This window comes from Mastigoproctus giganteus, chromosome 1 (assembly GCF_048544385.1).
Source record: "Mastigoproctus giganteus isolate SK-2022 chromosome 1, ASM4854438v1, whole genome shotgun sequence".
In the NCBI taxonomy this organism is placed as follows: Eukaryota; Metazoa; Arthropoda; class Arachnida; order Uropygi; family Thelyphonidae; genus Mastigoproctus; species Mastigoproctus giganteus.
The window spans coordinates 25,933,497-25,955,383 of record NC_143575.1 but is presented as its reverse complement, the minus strand read 5'-3'; the positions used below and the strand labels follow the sequence as shown (position 1 = coordinate 25,955,383).

Here is a 21,887-nt window from a genome sequence, read left to right as displayed (position 1 = left end):
TATGAGCTGCTTGAAGCTGTTGTTGTAATAGGGTTTTAGGAGCATCGGTGACTAAGGCCATATTGCTCCATATATAGTGTCTGTAAATTGCGTGTGCTCTGTGGTCGATTTTCTGTTTTCTGGACGAAAAGCATGGTTTTTTCTCCCGAGTTTCCGAGAGATTGATTGATTGATTGATTGATTTGGGTTTTATTGGCGCACTAGCAACTAAGGCTATAATGCGCCAAGACCAGGTAATATCTAAAAATTTAACATCTCGGTGACCTAATTAATTAGGCCACCATGTCCAGATCTAAAAACATAAATAAACAACAATAACATATAAATTTTAAATACGATTAAAAACCTTTATTGCTTTTAAAAAGCTAAAAACAGCAGACACATTGTCATTGTCGGATAAAATCTGACTGAGTATATAAGGCTCAGTCAGATGATTAAAAGCGGTAAAACGGGTATTGCTAAAATCTGGACAGTCAATTAAAAGGTGTCTGATCGTTAAGATTGTGCCACAGGACACACACATAGGAGGGTCATCAGCCCTCAGTTTTCGAGAGAAAAAGCATGCTGTCCTCCCATGAGATTGACTAACTCGGCTACGTTGTGAAAAAGGCCCATAAAAATTCCTCACGTAATTGAGGACTCGAACTCAGGTCTTTACGTCTTTACCACCCGGTGTCGGGAGGACGGTTATTCTACCAACCCACGGGGTAACTGCTTGAAGTCAGAGCTTCGAAGTTATAATATACCTATATTATAACTTTGAAATTTTGACTTCATATACAGCATGGCAGCTCACATTGAGCAACTTCTTTGCAAGTAAGTATTTTGTCTGACTGATCCCTCATCAGATACGATCTATCTGGTGCTATCTGAGGAGGAACCAGTTGTCTGATCTTTTTAAACAAATGGTCAACTAGCCTTTCAGTGAGACCATCTGTCAATGAAATTGTGACAGATGGTCTCACTGAAAATAGTGCAATCTCTCTCTCTCTCTGGGTAGCTCAGGAATTTTTTTTTTTTTTTTTTTGGCTGGTGCAGAAAAAGCCTCAGGCTTCCTTGCACCATATAGCTAATAACAATAAATAAATAAATAAATAATTCGTTGCAAGGGCAACATATTTTAGCCGAGATGTTGCATTTTCGTAGCAGTTTAAATCCAGCTGGCCGAAAGGGAATACGGCTCTTCAAACTTCTTGATATATTTGGAGCCATACAGTTATATATTAAAAACTTCTAAGCTTGGAATTATATTAATGTTCTTTTCACGTCATATGACTGTCATTAATTCTTGTAAAATAAATTAATTATTAAATTCAGTGGATTAGCCGTCATTTAAAATTGTTTATTTTTTTTTACTGATTAAATTCTAAATATGGTGCTGTTTCTTTAATTCTCTCTTGTGAACTCCTGTTATCGTTTAAGTAAAAACAGGAAAAAAAAAATATATATAAATAAAATAATAATAAAATAAATAATTGATTCAGATTTAAGTATACATTAGTTTAGTAAGAGCTTAATAGATGGCAGCACAGGTCCTTTCTCTTGCTTATTTGTAGGCTACGTTTGTAGCATGAATATAATGAAAAGAAAAAAAAAATTTCATAAAAATGTTTATATTCACAACAAAATAGAATACGACGAGTTGAAATGAAATAGAGCAGAATAATGCGATTTTTAAACAATAAACTCAGGGCCGCATTTCCCATTAGGCACTGTGTGTAGGGCGTACGATGGAAGGGGAAAAAAAAAATAGGGAGGAAAAGATTTTCAGATTTAAAAATAATACAACTATAAATCTTCAACATTATACTTGAAATTAAAAGGAAACAAAATGTACAATATCGCCAATATCTAGATTACTAGTAACATTTCTTAAGCTCACAAAAGTTTCTTGCATCGGTTTCTCGTCGTAGCAAAATCTTTAATAACGTCCTCGAAATCCATATGACGAGTAATATCGTTCCCGATATATAGAGGCGCCAATCTTGGCTCATAGTTGAGCATATACAGTTCTTGATCTGCTTAACTTTCGAAAATGAGCGCTCTCTTTCAGCATTCGATCTAATTATGGATAGATAAATTCTTAAAGCTATGTGTACGCTTGGGAAACTAGTAATCAGTTTATCTTTTATTTGTGCCTTTATTAATTCTGCTCCAGACGTTTTGTTCTTGTATAGTGCCGAAAACAATAGGAATTCATCAACGAAGTCTACTTTAAGTCGGAAAAGTAGGTGTTGACAAATGCTGTGGCTTTAGATCGAATTTCTTCTTTTGGCATAGATTTATCTATAAAAAACTGAAGGTATCATGCAATGTACTGTATGCAGCAACTCGTTTTGTCATTTCTGTGACTAGTAGAACTACAATACGATAAAAAAAAGTTGAATTCGAAATATCTTTTGCACTTAGTTCTGCTGGTACCAATTCCTCTGGTGTTTCGTCAAACGGTTTCTTCCTTTGTCTGTAATCAGAATTTAGAACGAATTCTTTTGCCATTTTTTTTTTTTTTTCAAAATCATCAAATTTGTCTTCGTCTCGAACATCAATCAAATAATCCAGAAGAGCATCATATAATTTAACAATTACGTATAACTCATTTCCAGGTTCTTGAAATTCTTTATTCGCTCTATGTTTTTTTAGAAGATCTTCGCAAATGACAGTCATTAATGCTATTTCTAACTTGCTCAGTTTATTTATCAAAGCTTTTACTCATGAACCACTGTCGGTTTTTGTTCTTCGCAGTCTAAGATATCAACGAATGCTGCACGAATTTTACTGTAATTTTTTTTCAGTGATCTCGCAGCACCGTAAAGTGATGACCATTTTGTGTCTGATAAGATTTTTTGACCGAGATTGTAGTCTCCACTGTACTCAATTTAGACCATTTTTGTGGCGAGGCTGCAAAGAATGTGTAGAGCGACTGTAAAATGCCGGAAAATTAAGGGCAGTCAAAGAGCTTTCTGCGGATGTGGTCCCTACTAAATCAAGACTGTGGTGAAGCATGTGGAACCCATACTGCTAGTTTGTTGACTTCCTTGAATCTGGCTTGGGCTCCAGAATACATCCCACTCATATTAGCAGCGTCGTCATATAACTGAGATCTGTAATTTGCTACATCTATTCCATGTTTATCAAGAACAGATGCTACCGTTTCTAAAAGATATTTTGCATCACGCTTTTCAATGGGAACAAACATCAAGAAACGCTCATATACTTGTCCATCTTTTGATACATAACGAATAATGACCGACAACTGATCTGCCAGGAGTTGAATCTTCATTTTATCCGCTTTTTCTTTTTTCATAACCAGATTCGTGTTTTCGCCTATATCTGCAGATATTTTAAATCACTTCAAACACAATAAATTATTTTAGAATCAAAATATGAAAAATTGAAAATACAGCTCACCAGTCTTCTTTTAAAATTGACAATATTTTCTTAAAATGTCACACCACAAACTTATCCCACTATTTAAAAAAACAATATATGTTCTTTATACCCCTACACGACAGTGAAATTTTACAATAAATCAAATGTTAATTGTATTTAGCAGTCACGGGCTTAAACCCCAGTCCACTCAAAGATCATGTGTCATGGCATTCGCGCTCCTGACCACTCGGCTACGTCTCCATATTACATATAACTCACATATACATATTTGTGAGTACAACTGTTTTGAACAGGAGAATGAACGTTTAACTCTCTACGAAACAAGTCGAGACAACAGTCATAGACGTTTATACACGTTCATACGTGCATGCACTGATCAACTGCTCATACTTGCATTACATAAACAGATGTAATTCGCAGTCAGCGTGTTCATACAGTATAATTTATTATAAGAAATATTTTACTCCTGTTTTCCACTTTTCAGAAAGTGTCTAGGGCTTACAAACATTAAAATCCCGCCCTCAATAAATTTTATTCTTAGAATTTGATATTTCTTCATTGAAAAGAAATATGAAATTCATTAATAAATAATTTTAAAAAATAATAGCAATAATTAAATTGGTGATATTATAAGCAAAATTAGCTCTTTTATTTTAAAATTCATCAATGTAAAAAATAAATGAAGTAATTAAAAAATCAATTTTTTTTTTTTTTTTTTTTTTTTGCTTTCCTAGATGACGCTAGTGATGATTTTCATCATAGCAGTTATCATTTATCGAGTGCTGGTGTCCATTTTTCTGTTCAGGAGCCCAACATTTCGAGGTGCTGCAGCCCTCATTTCGAGTTCAACTGGCGCAGTAGTCAATCTTATCCTTATTATGTGTCTCGGAAGAGTTTATGAAAAATTGGCTCTGAGACTAACGCAATGGGGTAAGTAGAGACATTAAGAAATTCTATCAGATTGATATTTAATAATAAACTGGATTATTCGTCCTCATAATGGAAAATTATCTTTCAGAGATGCACCGAACTCAGACAGACTTCGATAACAACCTCACCTTCAAAGTGTTTGTATTCCAGTTCATCAATTACTACTCTTCCATATTTTACATCGCCTTTTTCAAAGGAAGGTAAGAATTTTCCAGTTTATTCTCTAGAAGTCAATAATTTAGCGCTTGTGCACGTTCATTTAGCGCATGAAAAATTATGATTGTTAATGAAGTTCTGTGAGATAGCGAATTAATTTGTACGTGCGTGTATACAGGTGTATACACTTTGCGTACCAAAAGTAATGGGACACCCCTCTAATTAAAGGAAAGTGAATCACGCACGGAAGATATTTCACACTTCACTTCGGTAGAATAAGATAAGAGAAAGAGTTAACGAACTTTCAGAAAGCTGTGATAGTTGGATGTCATATCGGGGTCAACGCATGCCTTTGCACAGAAATTGGCCCTCGTGGTAACACAGTTGGTAGGATCACCGTCTTCCCCACACCGGGTGGAAAAGACCCGAGTTTGAGTCCCGTCGATGACGTAAGGAATTTTTATGGGCCTTTGCACAACGTGGCTGAGTTAGCCGGTCTCAGGCGAGGGCATCATGGTTTTCTCTCCCGGAAACTCGGGTTTTTCGTCCATCAAGCAGAAAATCGACCTCAGAACACGCAATTTACAGACAGTATACACGGAGCAATATGGCCATAGTCGCTGATGCTCCTAAAACCTTACTACTACAGTACAAAAATTGAATATCCTTAAGTCGACGGTTGAAAACTGCGAAAATGGAAGACCGAAGATAATCCTGCAGCGAAAAAACTACCAGGTTAAGCCAGAAATGCTTACCCACAAGGACAAACAAGCTGTTCTGCGAATACTGGCTCTCCCGCGCCATTTATCCTTAGAGAGGCTTATCTTGAGGATTCTGGTAATCCTGGAAGTATTTTAAAAAAAAGGAACGTAGCTATGCGTGCGATGAATTTATAACAATAAAAGTGCAGTGTATAACTCCTCCATTACCAAATCAAACGAACGTACCGGTTGATGGAAAGTAGTACTGTTGAGTGATGAATCCACTCTTCCAGTCAGATGAACATGTTTACACAAGTCTATAGAATGATGGTGAACGCTTCCGATGAGAGTGTTGCTTTAATGTGATGCTTTAATTTCAAAGATTTATGTAAGACATACAATATGGAATAAAGGAGATAAACTACATTTCAAATGGGAATACTGTGGAAAAATGTTGGCAAGAAAAATGTTAACATTATTTTTTTTAATTAACTCAAAGTTAATTAACAAGGCTTTCGGTTATTTATGTCATTTAATTCTGGTTTTGGTCAAAATTTAATTAAAAGTTTAAAGTTTCAAAAACTCCCTTTGTGTCCTTTTATTTCATTACCTGCACGTTACTCTTTATGGCCCTAAGGCATACAGCCTCCCACTGGAGGATTCATAATAAATAAAATAAAAAAAGTAGCATAATACTTGAAGTATTTAAAAATCATGAACAAAAATTAACAATAAATAAAGACCAAAATCTTCAAAGAGGTGTGACGGCTGATTGAGTTAGCTTTAACATCAGGATAAGGATCTCATCGTCAATTAGATAGAAGAAGCAGACTGGGAAGAATAGAATTTTTGGAGATTAGATCTGTTATTGAGAATTTATTTTCTGTACCTCCGATCAAGAATATTTTCAAGTCATCATCAAAATTCTGTGTCTGTTCGATCATTTGTTAAAGCAGAAACCTGTCTGAAAAATACTGTATAGCCATATTGGTCCGTAGGGCAACCGAAGGGATCCTCCAGCTAAAAAAATTCCCAGAATGAAGGTGTTCAAATTATATCCATTTGGAATAAACTAAAAATTATTTATTTATTTATTTATTATTTAAAATGGATTCAGTTAAGAATGAACTGATTATAAATTTGGATAATAATTTGCATGGAATTGACTTTTATAATTAAATAAAAAATAAACAATTCCTGGAAGACCACAAAAATCAAAAAATATAAATTTGGTAATTAATGCTGAATTAAAAATATGGGTGATTTTTGTTTTAGTGCCTTACATAATTAATTTAAAATAGGGAATGGCATGAATTAAAAGAAAAAATTTTTATATGTATGTGGCCACATTCATTTTCAGGGCAAAATAGATAAGTATATAAATAAAGGAGAATGACATTCGAGAGAAAATACAGAATCCAGTAATTCAAAATAGAAGGTCTTCTTAACTACACTGATCTAACTCCACTGCAAAATCTCAAAATGAACTGAATCTATTTCGAAAATGCTTTAATCTCTGATTACTGTTACTGAAAATTCCGGGGAGTGAATGTTTTCAGTTTCTGCCACATTTAAAGTATTTAAAATCCAGGAAATACAAGCTAATCCTGTGATAATGACTTTTTTTAAAATAAATTTTGCGTGTGTGGATTTCATCTTTCTTAAGGATAAAAATTATTCAAAAAAAAAAAAAAAAACGTAGGCGCTGAACTAACTTAACTTGATTCCGTTACTGTTACAAGATTTTTCCAACTTATTTACGTTATTAGGAATAAAAACAAAATGAGCTAAGTAGTCAACTGTGTAACTCATTATTCTCATCTAGTTAAAATACAATAGATTGTACAGATACTAGTATAATCTATTGCATCAGTTTGGTCAAAAAATAGTAAAAATTATGCAGAAAATATTTTTACAGTGCTGAAATAGTCTATTTAGACACTTCGAATACAGAAATACAATTGCATTACGTTTTTATAGCCATAACACGTCAAAGTGACGTCACACAATATTGTTATTGGCCGCTGTAACGAACCTAGTGGCGGTGACGAACTTGACGGCTGTAATAGCCTGTTCCCTGTTTTGTTTGTTTGTTTGTTGTAGGGTTTTAGGCGCATCAGTCCATATTGCACTGTATACATTGTCTGTAAATTGCGTGTGTTCTGTGGTCGATTTTCTGTTTGCTGGACAAAAAACCCGAATTTCTGGGAGGTAGAACCATGCTGCTCTCGCCCGAGACTGATTAACTCGGCCACATTGTCAAAAAGACCCATAAAAATTCCTCCCGTGATTCGAACTCAGGTCTTTTCCACCCGGTATGGAGAGGACGGCGATTCTACCAACTGTGCTATCCACGAGGACGGCCTATTCCCTATTCAATCCGATATTAATTGTCTTTATAAGTGCATGTTGTGTTCAGCTATATGTCCAATTACGTTTGATCGAGAATAGAATATGTTTATACGAATGCGCTGAATCTTATAACGTATTGTATACGATCAATAAATTATTTATCCTCCCCCCACCCTTTTTTTTCTTCCTCTTAGGTTTGCTGGATACCCTGGCCATTATGGAAATATTTTAGGACTCAGGAATGAAGAGGTACTGTGACTGTTTTTATGGATGATTAACATTTTAAACAATAATATACTTCTCGCAGATAATTCCCGTTTTTAAGGCTAAATTTATATTTGTATATAAATATATATTTTTATCATTTATCTATCTTCAGTGTAACAACAGTGGATGTTTGATGGAATTGGCCCAGCAACTTGCGATCATTATGATTGGAAAGCAGATAATCAACAATGCACAGGAGATTCTACTGCCGTATGTATTTGACGTTATTCCACCACTCATGCTGTTTTTACTGACTATTGTCGACAACATTTCATATTAACAAAATATTCTAAAAATACAGTATAAAAGAAATTGAAATACTTCTGCTAATGGTTCATTTATATGTCCATAGATGGCAGCACCAGAACTCCTTCCATACTACAATTCCAAATAGTGTATAGTACTCGACATCGGATATGTGCTTAAAACATGCAAAATATACATACATGCAAATATTTAAGTAAAATGTACGAAAATATCCACTAAAATGAGTTATAGGCTGTAAGCTTTTGATTTATTTTACATTTATAAAATTTTCCATTTTTAACCCCTGAGTTTATCACGATTAATTGAATTATATATTTTTTTTTCTATTCATTATTTAAAAGTAAAATTGTTAATGAAATTTTTAAAATGGTCATTTATAATTTATAACATGTGTTACAGTAAATAATAATACATTTTTCACTGTGGTTCAGCGAAAATCTTGGGCGTTTATCGTCCAAAATCATTTAAATGAAAAGTTTAAAAAAATTAAAACTTAAAAAGAAAGACAACAGTCTTTCCACAGGGTCAAATTTAAAAATGTGAGCCTTCAGAACCTCTTCTCAAAATGGAAGTGTTTGTTCGTTTCCATTAACAAAGTCATTTACTTTTCTTAAAATATAAAATCCAGAGTTATTTTTTTAAAACATTATCAGTTTATTATTTCTTATGTTCACTCCTATGTCTACAGGAGTGGTTTAAATTTCTAATTGAACTTTCTCTACCTCTTCATTTCAGTGCTCAAACAAAGTTCCCATGCTTTAAGTTCGGTTACACAATCAGGTAACCACGAAAAATGAGTCTTCATAAATAGCAAATGTTTAATAAACAAAAAATTGGAAATAACTGCTTAGCAGTTCCTGTCGTAATATACAAAGCATCGACTTTTTTATTCAATGAAAATTTTTGACTCTGGTCGAAGAGGAAGATCAGGTTGCATATCTCTGTAAAGCTGTGCATGTAGGAACTTTTACGTGGATATGTTATATACAAGAAATAATTACAGCAAAATTTTTCCCATTTTTTTCCGTACAGCTCGCAGGTGGTTTAGAACGTTAAAAGATGGCCGTGATTCAATCACAAAAATCGGCGGTTCTGGATCTCTGACCACTGCTGTCACCACAGAAACCACAAACTACACCTCTGCAATCGTGAGAGAAGATCGCTGAATAACAGTAAGACGACTGGCAGAAATGTTCATAATATCAGTAGGAAGCGCGCACGGTATTCTCCTTTCCATTTGCATAATATGACGTGTTTGTGCACGCTGAGTTTCAAGACTATTCACACCAGAGCAACAGTAAGTTCGCATAATAGAGTTTTGTCAGGAGCTGCAATAGATGATTACTGAAGACAGTGAGGTGGATGAGACGTGGCTTCATTATTTCGACCCAAAGCATTGCTTCGAAGTTTATGTCATCTCCAATACTGAAAAAAGCAAAAGTTTTGGCTTCTGCCGGAAAGGCTATGGTTATTTATTTATTATTTTATTTTTATTTATTTATTTATTATTATTTTATTTTATTTTATTTATTTTTTTTTTTTTTGACATTCAAGGAATGGTTTACCAGCATGCTGAGTCACGTAATATGAAAGTTATGGGAGCTTACCACAGAACTGTACTGTACATTTTGCAGGATCATATTCGTGCAAACGACCACAACTGGTAGGTGGATGCTGCATCAGGACAATGCGAGACCTCGTTAGCCAGCATAAATGCCAGATGTGTTCTTCGTCCGCCCTACAGCCCTGACCTTGCATCCTGCGATTTTTTTTAATTTCTAAAATTAAGGGTGGTGTGCGAGGAAAATGTTTCCAGTCGTCAGAAAGAGTTGTAAAAACATCGGAGGCGATTTTCAAATGCTTGTCAAAAAACAGGTTCCATCATATTTTTGAAGAATGGCAGAAACGTTGGAGTAAGTGCATTTCATCAAATGGGGTCTATTTGAAAAGGACCATCAAAATATGGATGATTAATAATGTTATGTTGTGAAAAAAAATTATCATTCTTTACTGAAGTGTTAAGCCTGCCACATCTGGAGTACTGCATACAGGTCTGAAGGCCTAATTTTAGGAAGGATATGGATCTGTTGGAACGGGTGCAGAGGAGGGCAATAAGATTAATGAGAGGAACAAAGGAGTACTCTTACCAGGAAAGTCTTCAATTCTGCAAACTGCAGCACGTGGAAACTAGGCACCTGCCAGGAATTCAGATTGGGGTGTTTAAGGCTTTGAATGGATTGAGTAAGTTGAACTGCCTCTTGCGCAGACTACGCACATGAGGAGGGCATAAATTGTGACTGAGAAAGGATGGATGCAGAGTGGACAGGTGGAAGTTTTCCTTCAGCCAGCAAGTTTTTGATTGTTGTAACAAACTCCCATCTGGTGTTACAGAGAGGTTGGTAGTTTGAATAAATTCAAGGAAGAACTAGACAAACTATTAGAAGGGCTGGATAAGCGATATGGGAAGTGTTGGTTGGTTTTTTATTATTTTTTTTTCTTCCATATACGTTATCCAAGTGGTATCCAAGATCTTTAAAGCTATTTAAAGCTAGGATTTCTATTTCTACGCAGATTTCCCTCCTTATGAGTTCATTACCTTGGACAGCTTTGATTTGTACCAATGATATTTCCATGTTATATAAATATTTATATTGTGATGTTTTCAGTGAACAAAATCGCATTTCCGAATTTAATTTTCGAAAAACTAATCAGATTAACAAAATATGCAAAACTGCCAATAATATCCATGTTATGTGCACTAATTATTAAAACAGCTATAATATGCAAATGCGCATAATTCGATGTCTTTTATGGCTATTTATTTATCATTATTGCAAATAATTATTACTAGGGGACTTCGTCTCCTGCTCGCACACCCCCGCGCACACTTTTCTATGTAAAATGTAGAGGTACGGAGTAAGTCAAATCTTTTCTACGCAAAAGACACACCTGTCGAAAAGCACTGATCGATATCTAGTCAGAAAATGACCTATATTTACCTGTGCATTTGTAGTGCGCGGCATTCTCAATGTCGAATAAATATTATTATGTAATTATTTACCTGCGTTTACATAGGTCATTTAGGAATAGGCCTTTTGCTTCGGGTTCCATAATGCATGAGGAATATTGTTGCATCCGAAAGAGCAGGACTAAAATATTTAACTGAAATATTTACAAACTATACAAATATTTAAAATATTTACAAAATACTAAACTATTTGCGAATATACAATATTCATTAATATACAAAAAACGTTACAATGAAACATCAAATGTTAGACAGTGAAGCACGTGCACGAGGTTGGTGAACGTTATGGAGGCAGTTGTCATTAATTAATTGCATTTGTAGTGACGTAATTGCCTCGCTCTCTAGGAGGAAAACTTTTTTAATGTATAGAGAGATTTGTAATTTTCATGATTGTAATTTTCCGTTGTAATTTTCATGATTACATCATGTTACCATATGCCATATCACTGTTATGCTGTTTACTTTTCGAATTCTAAGATATCCCTAATTTTTTCCAGAAAGTTAAAATCGTGGTGGCATCGGAAAAGAACAAAATTAGCAGGAGCAGTTGAACTGACCAGATGGGAAGAAGATTATCAGCTGATCGATAATGAAGGACTCTTCCAAGAATACTTAGAAATGGGTACGCTGCATATTTTAGTAACATTTTTTTTAAACGAACTAGGGCTGACTATAAAATGTTTTTTGAGCATATTCAGTTTTATTTAATTATTTATCATTCGATCTTATTCTTTTATTTTATTCCACTACAGTCCTCCAGTTCGGATTTATCACCATCTTTGTCGCAGCATTTCCTCTGGCTCCTCTGTTCGCCCTACTTAACAACTGGGTCGAGATCCGACTGGATGCTCAGAAGTTTGTTTGTGAGACCCGTCGTACGGTGGCCGAAAGAGCTCAAAATATCGGCATCTGGTTTAGTATCCTGCAGCTGTTAGCTCACTTGGCCGTCGTGAGTAATGTAAGTGATCGGAAATTAATCCTTTCGCAGTACAACGACACCGTATTATTTTTATTGCTTGTAGGTATTTCACAACTTAGCATTTTTATAAAATTTTATTCAATCTTACGTGAATTATTAACACAGATTTCCAGAAAATAAATCTTTGTTGGACAACAGATATCGTCTGGACTCCGTTACTTTCTGCGGTTTTTTTTTTTTTTTTTTACTGGACTATGCAGCTTCTTAGAAAATCGTTACTTATTGAATTTTATTAAACAATACTTTATATCCTTCACTTTTCAAAAATGGAGTCCCACAAGGATCGTCCCGTGGCCCTTACTAACCTGAATGTACGCTAGAGATCTTCTGAAGAGACCTAAATACCACGACTACTTAAACTTATTCAAACTTGATGAAACATTAATACATCACTTTATATACTACAGATATAACTTCAAGAAAGAAATTAAATTGGAATTCATTTATAACCAAATGAATTAATTTTATAATTAACTATAATATTCTATAAATAACTATATTTACAATTAATTAACTTTGCGTGATATTGCATACCAACTCAATATTATATTATAATTATAGTAAGTTCGGGCTCTATCTGATATCCTTAACAGCTGTTTTTTAGATATTGATGACAGCAGAGATCGAATATTTGAACTTCGCCAGTAGCACAAAGTTATGATAGCTGCCTTTGCATACCTTGTGGAAGAGGCATGGGTTCGAGTACCGCTAAGGCGAAAGCAATTTTTGTAGGTTTTTAGTGTGATTTTTCATCCAAAATAAAAAAATTTAAAAAATAAAAATACTTGTGCAAGCATACGATGGACTACATATAATTTATGAAGACAATTATGCTGCGCCTCAAGGCCTTAGTTTCTTTGGCGCAAAAACAAGCAACAAAACAACAACAGAATAATCTCGGTAATAAAAAGGTTGAAAACAGCTGAAATTAGTTATCCCAAAAGTGGAAATTTTAGTGAATGGCTCCTAGCGATTTCTACTTGTTTCGAATTTGAGGAGACTCCTGCTTGGTCTCATTTTCTCAAATGGTGATGATATAAAGGGCTTCGGCTAAATTTCTTGAAGGCAATAAAAATAATTAATCTTAATAATTCTATAGCAAAGGACTACCCCCCCCCCCCCCCGCCTAAAAAAAGCAACCCAAATAGTCACAAGATGTGTCTTTTTATGAGCGTTACCATATATGCAAAAGTGTGATCATGAACCGGTATCGCTGAAGGAAGAAGTCGAAAAAGCCATCAGAGAACTAACATGTGGCAAATCACTGGAATTGATGAAAACCCAGCGGAATTGATTAAAGCTACAGGTGTGAAGGGCGCGAGTTTTTTCATTAAATGATTGTAAAAATTTGGGAAACGGGACGGTGGCCATCAGATTGGAAGAAATAAATTTTCATCCCGTTACCAAAAAAAGGAGATCTGAAAATTTGCTCAAATTACAGGACTATTAGCCTAATTTCTCACGCTAGCAATATTCTTCTTAAAATTATATTAAATTGAATCTCAAGAAAACTTGTAGAAGAAATGCCAGAAGAGCAAGCAGTTTCAGAAGGGGTAGAGGGACCAGAGATCAGATCTTAAGTCTATAACTGATTATTAAAAAATGCAAAGAATTCAATGTTCCAGTCGTTTTGTGTTTTATAGATTATGCAAAAGCATTTGATTGTGCTCAACATGAGAAACTATGGGAAACGATGACTATTATGAGTTTCCCAATCCACATAATTCAGCTGATTAAGCTACTGTACCAGGAACAGGAAGGAAATGTGAGAACGAACATGGGAAACACGAACTTTTTCATAATAGGTAACGGTGTCAAGCAGGGCTGTATTTTGTCACCTCACCTTTTTAATCTTTATGCCGAAGATATCATGCGCGAATCTTTGGAAGATTTAGAGACTGGCATCAAAATTGGAGGACTGAAGATAAACAACCTTCGTTATGCAGATGATACTGTGCTAATTTGTAATTCTAAGTATCACCTTAAAGAAACTCTGAGGAGACTATGTGAAGCATATATGTGTAAAACTCAAATATGGTGATTAGTGATAATCTCGGTTCCAGTAAAGTGAAGGTTAATGGGCAAGATATCGAAGAAGTTGATGAATTTGATTACTTAGGGTCAAGAATAAATAAAAATAGTGATTGCTCAAACGATGTAAAGAGACGACAGGCTTTTGCTAAAACGTTGGTCACTGGTCTGATAAAATTATGGAGAGATCATGATCTGCCCCTAAAGACGAAACTGAGAATCATTGATTCATTAATTTTTCCAGTTGCCACTTATGGATGTGAAGGATGGAATCTGAAAAGAGTTGACAAGAATAAAATTGAGGCATTTGAAATGTGGTTATAAGAGAATACTGCGTATTTCTCACTTGGATCGAAGAACAAATGAGTGGGTATTGAATAAAATTGGCAGGCCTAAAATTCTTCTTCGTAGCATCAACAAAAGAAAACTCAAGTTTTTTGGTCATATAGTAAGAAGGTAAAATTTTCTGTTGAAGAATATAATGGAAGGAAAAACCGAGGGGAAGAGATGCAGAGGAAGACCTGCAACTAGGTAGAAGGATGGGATCAGTGAACTTCTGGACATGACACTTTGCGATGCTGCTCGTTTAGCACACGTCGATGCAGTTGGAGGAATTTGTTGGTGGCCACAACAGCTCCTCAGGTAGCTATGTGACTGGAAGAAGAAGACCATGTATGCATAATGCGTTTGTTGCCGTTTCCATCAGTCAGCAGGTAAAAACTCGGCTCCAAGTGAACATGATATTTTATATTTGGGTCTTTTAAAACGATTTGTGCAGCCATCCCAAATTTCACTAAAATCGGACCAATAGAAATCTGACAATTATTATTTCTTTGTTCGTCCGTCCGTCCGTCCGCACGCATGTAATAACTCTATTCCCAGTGAATGGATTTTCATGATATTTTATTTTCACTCTGTTAGAACGATTTGTCAAGCAATCCCAAATATCATTACAATTTGAAGAATAGAAATCCTGCAATTATAATTTTTTTTTTCACACATATCACACAGACTATCCATATGCCGTATATTGTATATCCATAGTCTGATGTATCGGATATTATGTTTGCTGCCATGCGCTGGTTCGAAGAACGAATGGGCAGTGTGATGGATGCGCAGAAACGAAATTTTCTCGGATCCCGCATAAAAGTTGTTGCTTTTTGCTCTTTTTCGTTATATATTATGAATTCTTACTATTCGCTAACGCGCGTAAAATGTAACGCATAGTGTATATTAACTAACTCGTTACTTTTTCTCAACAGGGTTTCCTGATTGCATTTACGTCAGATTTCTTGCCAAAAATGCTTTATGAGTATGAGTGCAATTGGGACCTGAAAGGATATATCAACTTCACCCTAGCATGGGCTCCCAACGGTTCTCTTAATCATAACTGCAGGTAAGACCTCTGGGTGTAATTCGTGCCTTATTTGTTTTAATAAAAAGGCTTTCCTCCATTTGCTCTTTTATAGATCGCTGATAAACCGAATTTCACAAAGAAAATAGAAAAAAATTTTAATGTAGTTTTTATTTTAAATGAAAACTTGCAAACGTTTTGAAAATTTTCAATTTTTTTTTAATACAGGTGAATCGGTATTGCACTAAGAATCAAAGATACTTACTTTAATTTTTGAGAAATATAAGTTAATAAATAGTGTCAGCTTATATAGAATCCCATGTGCTAGAGATGTATATATAGGTGCATCATAGTAACCGATTCATCCAAATCGGTGATAGATGTGAGAATCAGATATCGCAGTTATTTTGATAGTAACTTTTGTACCCTAAGTAGAAAAGTTTGTACTTTTTTATTCATAAAATGACGCATTATTATTTATTTTTAATTTATTACAATTTTAATTACAATAAAATTTTTTTCATATATAACTATTTCATTTCCTTTCCCTTGAAAATGATGGCTGATACAAAATTTAAGCTCAGAATCACCTATTTTTCTTGAAAGGAAATCAAGCATATTTCCTTTCGGTTTTTAGTATAATCAGAAGGTGCTGTTTACTATCTAAGTCTAAAACGATGCGTTTATTTCAGGTACGCCGACTTCCGGGATGCTGAGGGAAACCACACGGATTTTTACTGGCGTCTGCTGGCCATTCGATTGGGCTTCGTCATAATTTTTGAGGTACAAATTCCATTTTTCTCACTTTCTCACTAGACGACATCTGTCATCAATGGAAACGAATCTTTCAAAAGGAAAATCGCTTCCATGGATGATAATATGCTCCCTGAAGTCATCTCTAGTTCTAACTGAAACTTCTGGTTCTCTTGACCTTGACACGAGCGAACATGCATGGGACGTATGGGCAGGCGCACCGCTGCTGGACCAGCATTTCTTATAAATTTCCAGTAGTTGGAGAATGTGTTCTACAAGGGATGGTCAATTGAACACTACAAGTGAACCGATCCATAGATCTTGCAATCTTGCAGGATCTATGGATCGGTTCAATTCTGCGCAGATGCCGCGGAATTGAACCTACTAAGGTTCACCATACTAAGGATTCACTTTGCCCGCCACGTGATGCCCATGTGAGTCGCAACTGATTACATTGAGGGAAATCTTAAGATAATTCCGAATTGTTTTTGAGCAATGTTTTAAAAGTAAAAGACTAGAAAGGATGCAGTTTTATCAAGAAGGCGAAACGTTTCAACTCGATCGCTGGAGCTTCAGAGTAATAAACTAAACGAACAAGAATTAATGAGTCTCTCATTACTTCAGTTTATAACTATACTGAAGAAGAGCGTATGCGATCCAGTTCGAAACGTTCTCCCAGCAGAAGAAAATAGTTTTCTTAATATAATGTTTTTTAGAGTCTTTTGCTTTAGAGTCTAAAGTTAATAATTATCTGATTTTGTTGGTCTACACTTCACCTCCATAATTTTTAGTTTAATTAATTAATTAATTACAGTGTATTTTATCAGATTAAAGTAGAATTATTACATTTTTTATAAGAATAACGGATTATAAAATTTGAGTCTTTGTCAAGATTGGTACTAAACAAAGCCAAGGACAAAATGCACCTCAGTATCTCCAGGCATTGCATTTCCTCTAACCGTGTGAAAGTTAAGAAAGTTTTTTTGCTACGAAGGCATCTTAAGGGATCTCGGGGACTAGCTTTTGCTTTATGGAAATGCACCGCACAAACATCGATTTTGGTTAAATTGCACCTCCATCAAATGTGGAATAACAAAATCGAGCATCCTCCCTATTCGGCAGATCTCGCACCATTACAGTTTTTTATTTTAAAATGAACTGCCGATTTTATATACAGTATTTTAAATTTTGAATGGTGAAATACCTTATACATACATTATTAATGACCTTGTTCGAAGATATTATGTTTTTATTAATAAAAATAAATAAATAAATAAATATTCTTTATAATAAAAGGAGTTTGTTTTTCTAGCACGTGGTATTCAGTGTCTGCAGATTAATCGATGTGCTGGTACCAGACATCCCAAAATCTCTGGAGCTTAAGATCAAACGAGAAAGGTATTTGGCAAAACAAGCGCTGGCCGATTCGGACACTATCATGAAGGTTGGTACGATTTCTTCGTCTGTGATAATAAAATCGTTTAAAATACTGGTACATCACCAGAAGTATATTGTTATTTATTTGTAACGCTATCATCGGGACAATAACCCTCATTCCGATGAAAGCACTATAACCCCTGAAACGTCTTGGTATAGCACCCGTTACAAATAAATGGCAATATACGTCTTCTGAGAAAGTGCGTTCTATTTGTAGTTTAAAGCCAAAGCAGCTCATGTATATTTTCTTAAAAATGTGAGATATTTAAAGCTTTCGTGGCAAACCTGATTTGCTTTTTTTAGCTACTTACAGAAAGAATGTTTTCGCATTGATACATTAAAGCTATATGCTTTCGCTAGTTTAAAGCTTATTAGTTCTAAATTTATATTTATAATCTGCCTAAGCCCTCGCGGGTAGCACAGTGGATATAATCATCACCCCCTTCCTATAACGGGTAGAAACTGCTCAGATTCGAATCCCGAAAATTACGCAAAAGAAAAAGAAAAGAAAATTTCCCCCGTAATTTTCTTTTTTTTTTTTTTAATGAAAAGAAAATGTTGCACGCGTAATTTGCATGTTTTCCTTCAGAAAATTCGGATCTTTTTTATTACTTAAATCAGTTGGACAAGATGATCAACTTAAAAAGTTCCAATTTGGCGTCTAGGTTTCAGTATAGGTTGTCCGTAAATTATTTACGGATAACCTGAATTATAATTCGTTTTTTTTAATGAAATTTATATTTAATACAGCGAAACCCTCACTCAATCCCCATCAACTCAGCCACGATATGAAAATAAGTTAAAACTTCCTTCAGTTCTAATGGGATTCGAACCCAGGCCATTTCCACTGATTTCGATGATCACCGAAACTAATAAACTAAAATATGTACTGTAGTAAAATTAGCATATAATAAAATTATAATTACATAAAACTGTTTTAACTAATAAATTGTTATTTCTTTTTCATATAATTTTTTATCTTTTCAATAAAGGCTATTCATCAAAAATATACCTTAAAATGATTTGATTTTCGTACTTTTATTCTTGCTTAAAATACATCTATATATTCAGGAATTAGAAATAACGCGTTCAGATTTTTGGTTTGCATATTATGTATACTGTATAAAGAACACGCAGAGCTTTATTTTATTCTCTTAATCTATTGTAATCTTTCTGAAAGCTGTTTTCGTTGATTTTTCATTCCGAGCCATTCAAATCGACCATAGAATATACGGAATTCACAGACAATACGTTGTAGAACCCAAATGAGTGGCTCCTGAAACATTGGCATTTTGTTCTTAATTTTCAGATTTTCGTTTCGGTTTACTTCCAGAAGTCTCCCCGGACAGAAAATCTCAACGGAGCCCATGTACAGCAACAGATAGACCTTGCCGCACTGTATAGTGCTAAGAACAGCTACCGCGAGTAAGCTCTAAGATTTATGTCTTAGAAAGATGTACTACCGCAAATTCGAGAAGGAGCAATTTTTTTTTATCGTATTGCAACCTGACACAACATGGAAATTGTGTAAAAGCTGTCCGGAGTCTGATTTTTTAAATTGATTAATTTTTAAAGTGATTTTTTTTTCTAACAGGTTACAGAAACCATTTGCGCAAATATTTTACGTATAACTAATGCGGAATAAAATTTATTTCAGGTTGCCCAAAGAAGAGATGAAGACGATGATGATGAAGAAGAAGATGAGCATGTTCCCTCACCTGTACGTGACGAGAAATCGTAGCAACCGTTAAAAGAATTCCACTTTTTCATCACATCGCGCCAGTAGGGGCAAAGGAAACAGGGGGCCATTTCTACTGCCTGTCTTGGCGAAGCTGAATGAAAAGAGGGAACGAACTGGGCTCTGTCTCCCGGATCCGGATAGCTATCAACCCTCCTGCTGCTGCTGTAGGCTCTCGGCTGGATACAGAGATCCTTCCTAGTACCTCAGGGAGGGAGGAGATGCCCTCGAAAAGCAAACTCTCTCTAATCTTGATGTATACATGGATCCCTTTGTAAACGAATTTCTACTACCGCCAAAATTATTTTTCCAAGCGAGTCCTTCAAACGAAAAACCATGTTGTGCTTTCCTCTAAAACTGTTAAAAGATAATCGCCTAATTTATCACCTAAAGACGTGATAGGAATTTGTTTTCTGGTAACTGTTTTCTTTCGATTGCGTCAATAAATCTACTGTCATATGCCGGGTTAATGTTCGGGCCAGAGCACCCATTTCTATTATATACACCCAGTCCTAAATAATCCTCGTAAAAAGTTACCCCAATCATAAATCCATAAGATATAAATGGAAACAGGTATTAAAAAAAAAGAAAGAAAAATCAACAGTCTTTCGTTTCTACTTATCGACAATTAATCCTAAGGTACACAGTTTTAGATATGTCTTCCACTACGTGGCACTGTTGGTATGATTTTGTCATGAAGCCTGAATCTCATCACAACGATGGTCGCTATGCAAGGTGCTTCCCACCCCTTTTAAATCCTGCGAAAAGCAGTATAGATTCGTACCCCATTAAAGCGATTCATAAAATCTTTGATCCCCTTTAACCCTTCTATGTGCCACCAGAAGCCATCTATACAGTCCATCAAACTATGCCTGAAATTAGCAATATGGAACTAACTCAGCTGTCAGTGCCTTTTCTGGTACAAATTCATTATCCTGTTAAAATAATTTAATTTACAAAAGAAAAAATTTTGTAAACCTATATACGCAGCCAAAAATAATTTTGTACATCAATATCATAGATGGAAAATTTTGTCTATCTGTGGCAGACAAAAATATTTTTGCCTTTCGATACAAGAGTTGGACAAAATATTCTTGTCCAACTGTAGATGGAAAAAAATGTCCATCTACGGATGAATAAATTTTTTTCTGAATTTTTCTCATATTTTATAGAAGTTCAAAGGTCAACAATATCTACAAACAAGAGATTTCCGTTACTGATTCTAATATCGATATAATAGAAATGGGTGTATAACTGTTCGCCAGTGTTAAGATTCTCCAAATTCAGAGCCAAACTACAACTGGTTGGTGATATGATACCTTTTAATCGTAGCCAAAATTCTGGCAATTTTTCATGTTTATGGCTTTTTTTGTGTTTTGCTTTTTACAACTCTGACGGGTGAACAAAGTAATAAATCCCTATTTGCTATTCAATTATGTGATTGTCACTCAAATCCCAGATCAAAGTGAAACAGGTGTTACTATTGCCATAGGAGTATTTCAGATTGTCTAAAGACCCCTTTTGGGTAAAAACGCCGACTAAGGAATACATAACAGCTTATTCAAAATTTTTTCTTAGAAAAAAAACAAACATATTCTTAAAATTGTCAAAGTAACCAACAAATAAAACTCATTTAGTTTGGCCAAAATTTTCAATGTTTGATAATTATAAAATAGAGCTTAGAAGTTGGTGAAGATAGGCTAAATTGTTAAATTATAGACGAAATTTTTAAAAGGCAGTATTAACATGCGTTTCTAAACGAATATATTTCAAGTAATTTCCTGTGTATATTCCGAATATATACTTTCGTATTTCAGCGAGATATATTCCTGTAATTCATCGAGATAATAAAAATGTTACCTTTCACAATTATCTCAGGCTCTATAACTGATCTTGATAAGATTCTGCTCTTGTTACCTACGTATTACAATGGCAACTGCTAGCAAGTTGTTGTCATAGTAACCAACATTAAAGTGAACATCAAACACGTGTGCCTCCTTTGTTCGAAATCAGTTTCAGTAGTAAAACGTTTAATCCGAAATATCAGTCCTCCATCATGAATAATCAACAAAGGTGAACAAAACTGTTAAACAAGGCTCTAAAACAATTTTTGTATACATAGAAATCAAATTTGAAAAATAATTTTCATAAACTTGAAATAAATGTAAATGGTACTATTAACAACACCATCTCAGGTCGGTTGGTTGTTTTGGGTTTATAGGCACGGAAGCTACTGAGTCTGCGCCAGCATTTCAGGCAAGGAACTGAATTACCAATTTAAAAAAAAAAACGCAATTATGATATGCTAATTTGTAATAACGAATAAGTATGAAAAGTACGTATATAATATTATACCCTATGCAACATGGAAAGAAAACTATATAGATTCTCATAGCAGCAGTTACTATAGCAACACAACGGTTTGCCTGCTTGTCGCAAACAGTGAGTTTCCAAATAGGATTTTCCATTTTATACGAAGACCGGAACGGGTGTAAAATTGCTCG

At 34.7% G+C, this 21,887-nt stretch overlaps 1 protein-coding gene across 2 annotated transcripts in view; it reads left to right on the top strand.

The window, feature by feature from the left end:
• The window catches only part of LOC150090655 (anoctamin-7-like), an 84,565-nt gene extending 63,469 nt beyond the window's left edge, over positions 1 to 21,096 (top strand). For both annotated transcript variants that reach the window (XM_090372032.1, XM_090372023.1), the window contains exons 13-22: positions 4,125 to 4,320; positions 4,409 to 4,520; positions 7,724 to 7,778; positions 7,909 to 8,006; positions 11,589 to 11,713; positions 11,844 to 12,049; positions 15,364 to 15,497; positions 16,148 to 16,238; positions 17,521 to 17,652; positions 19,303 to 21,096. In XM_090372032.1, the coding sequence (XP_090228158.1) occupies positions 4,125 to 4,320; positions 4,409 to 4,520; positions 7,724 to 7,778; positions 7,909 to 8,006; positions 11,589 to 11,713; positions 11,844 to 12,049; positions 15,364 to 15,497; positions 16,148 to 16,238; positions 17,521 to 17,652; positions 19,303 to 19,386 (1,233 nt within the window). In that variant the 3' untranslated portion in view covers positions 19,387 to 21,096. The remainder of the gene's footprint in view (positions 1 to 4,124; positions 4,321 to 4,408; positions 4,521 to 7,723; positions 7,779 to 7,908; positions 8,007 to 11,588; positions 11,714 to 11,843; positions 12,050 to 15,363; positions 15,498 to 16,147; positions 16,239 to 17,520; positions 17,653 to 19,302) is intronic.
• Positions 21,097 to 21,887: the final 791 nt, after the last annotated feature.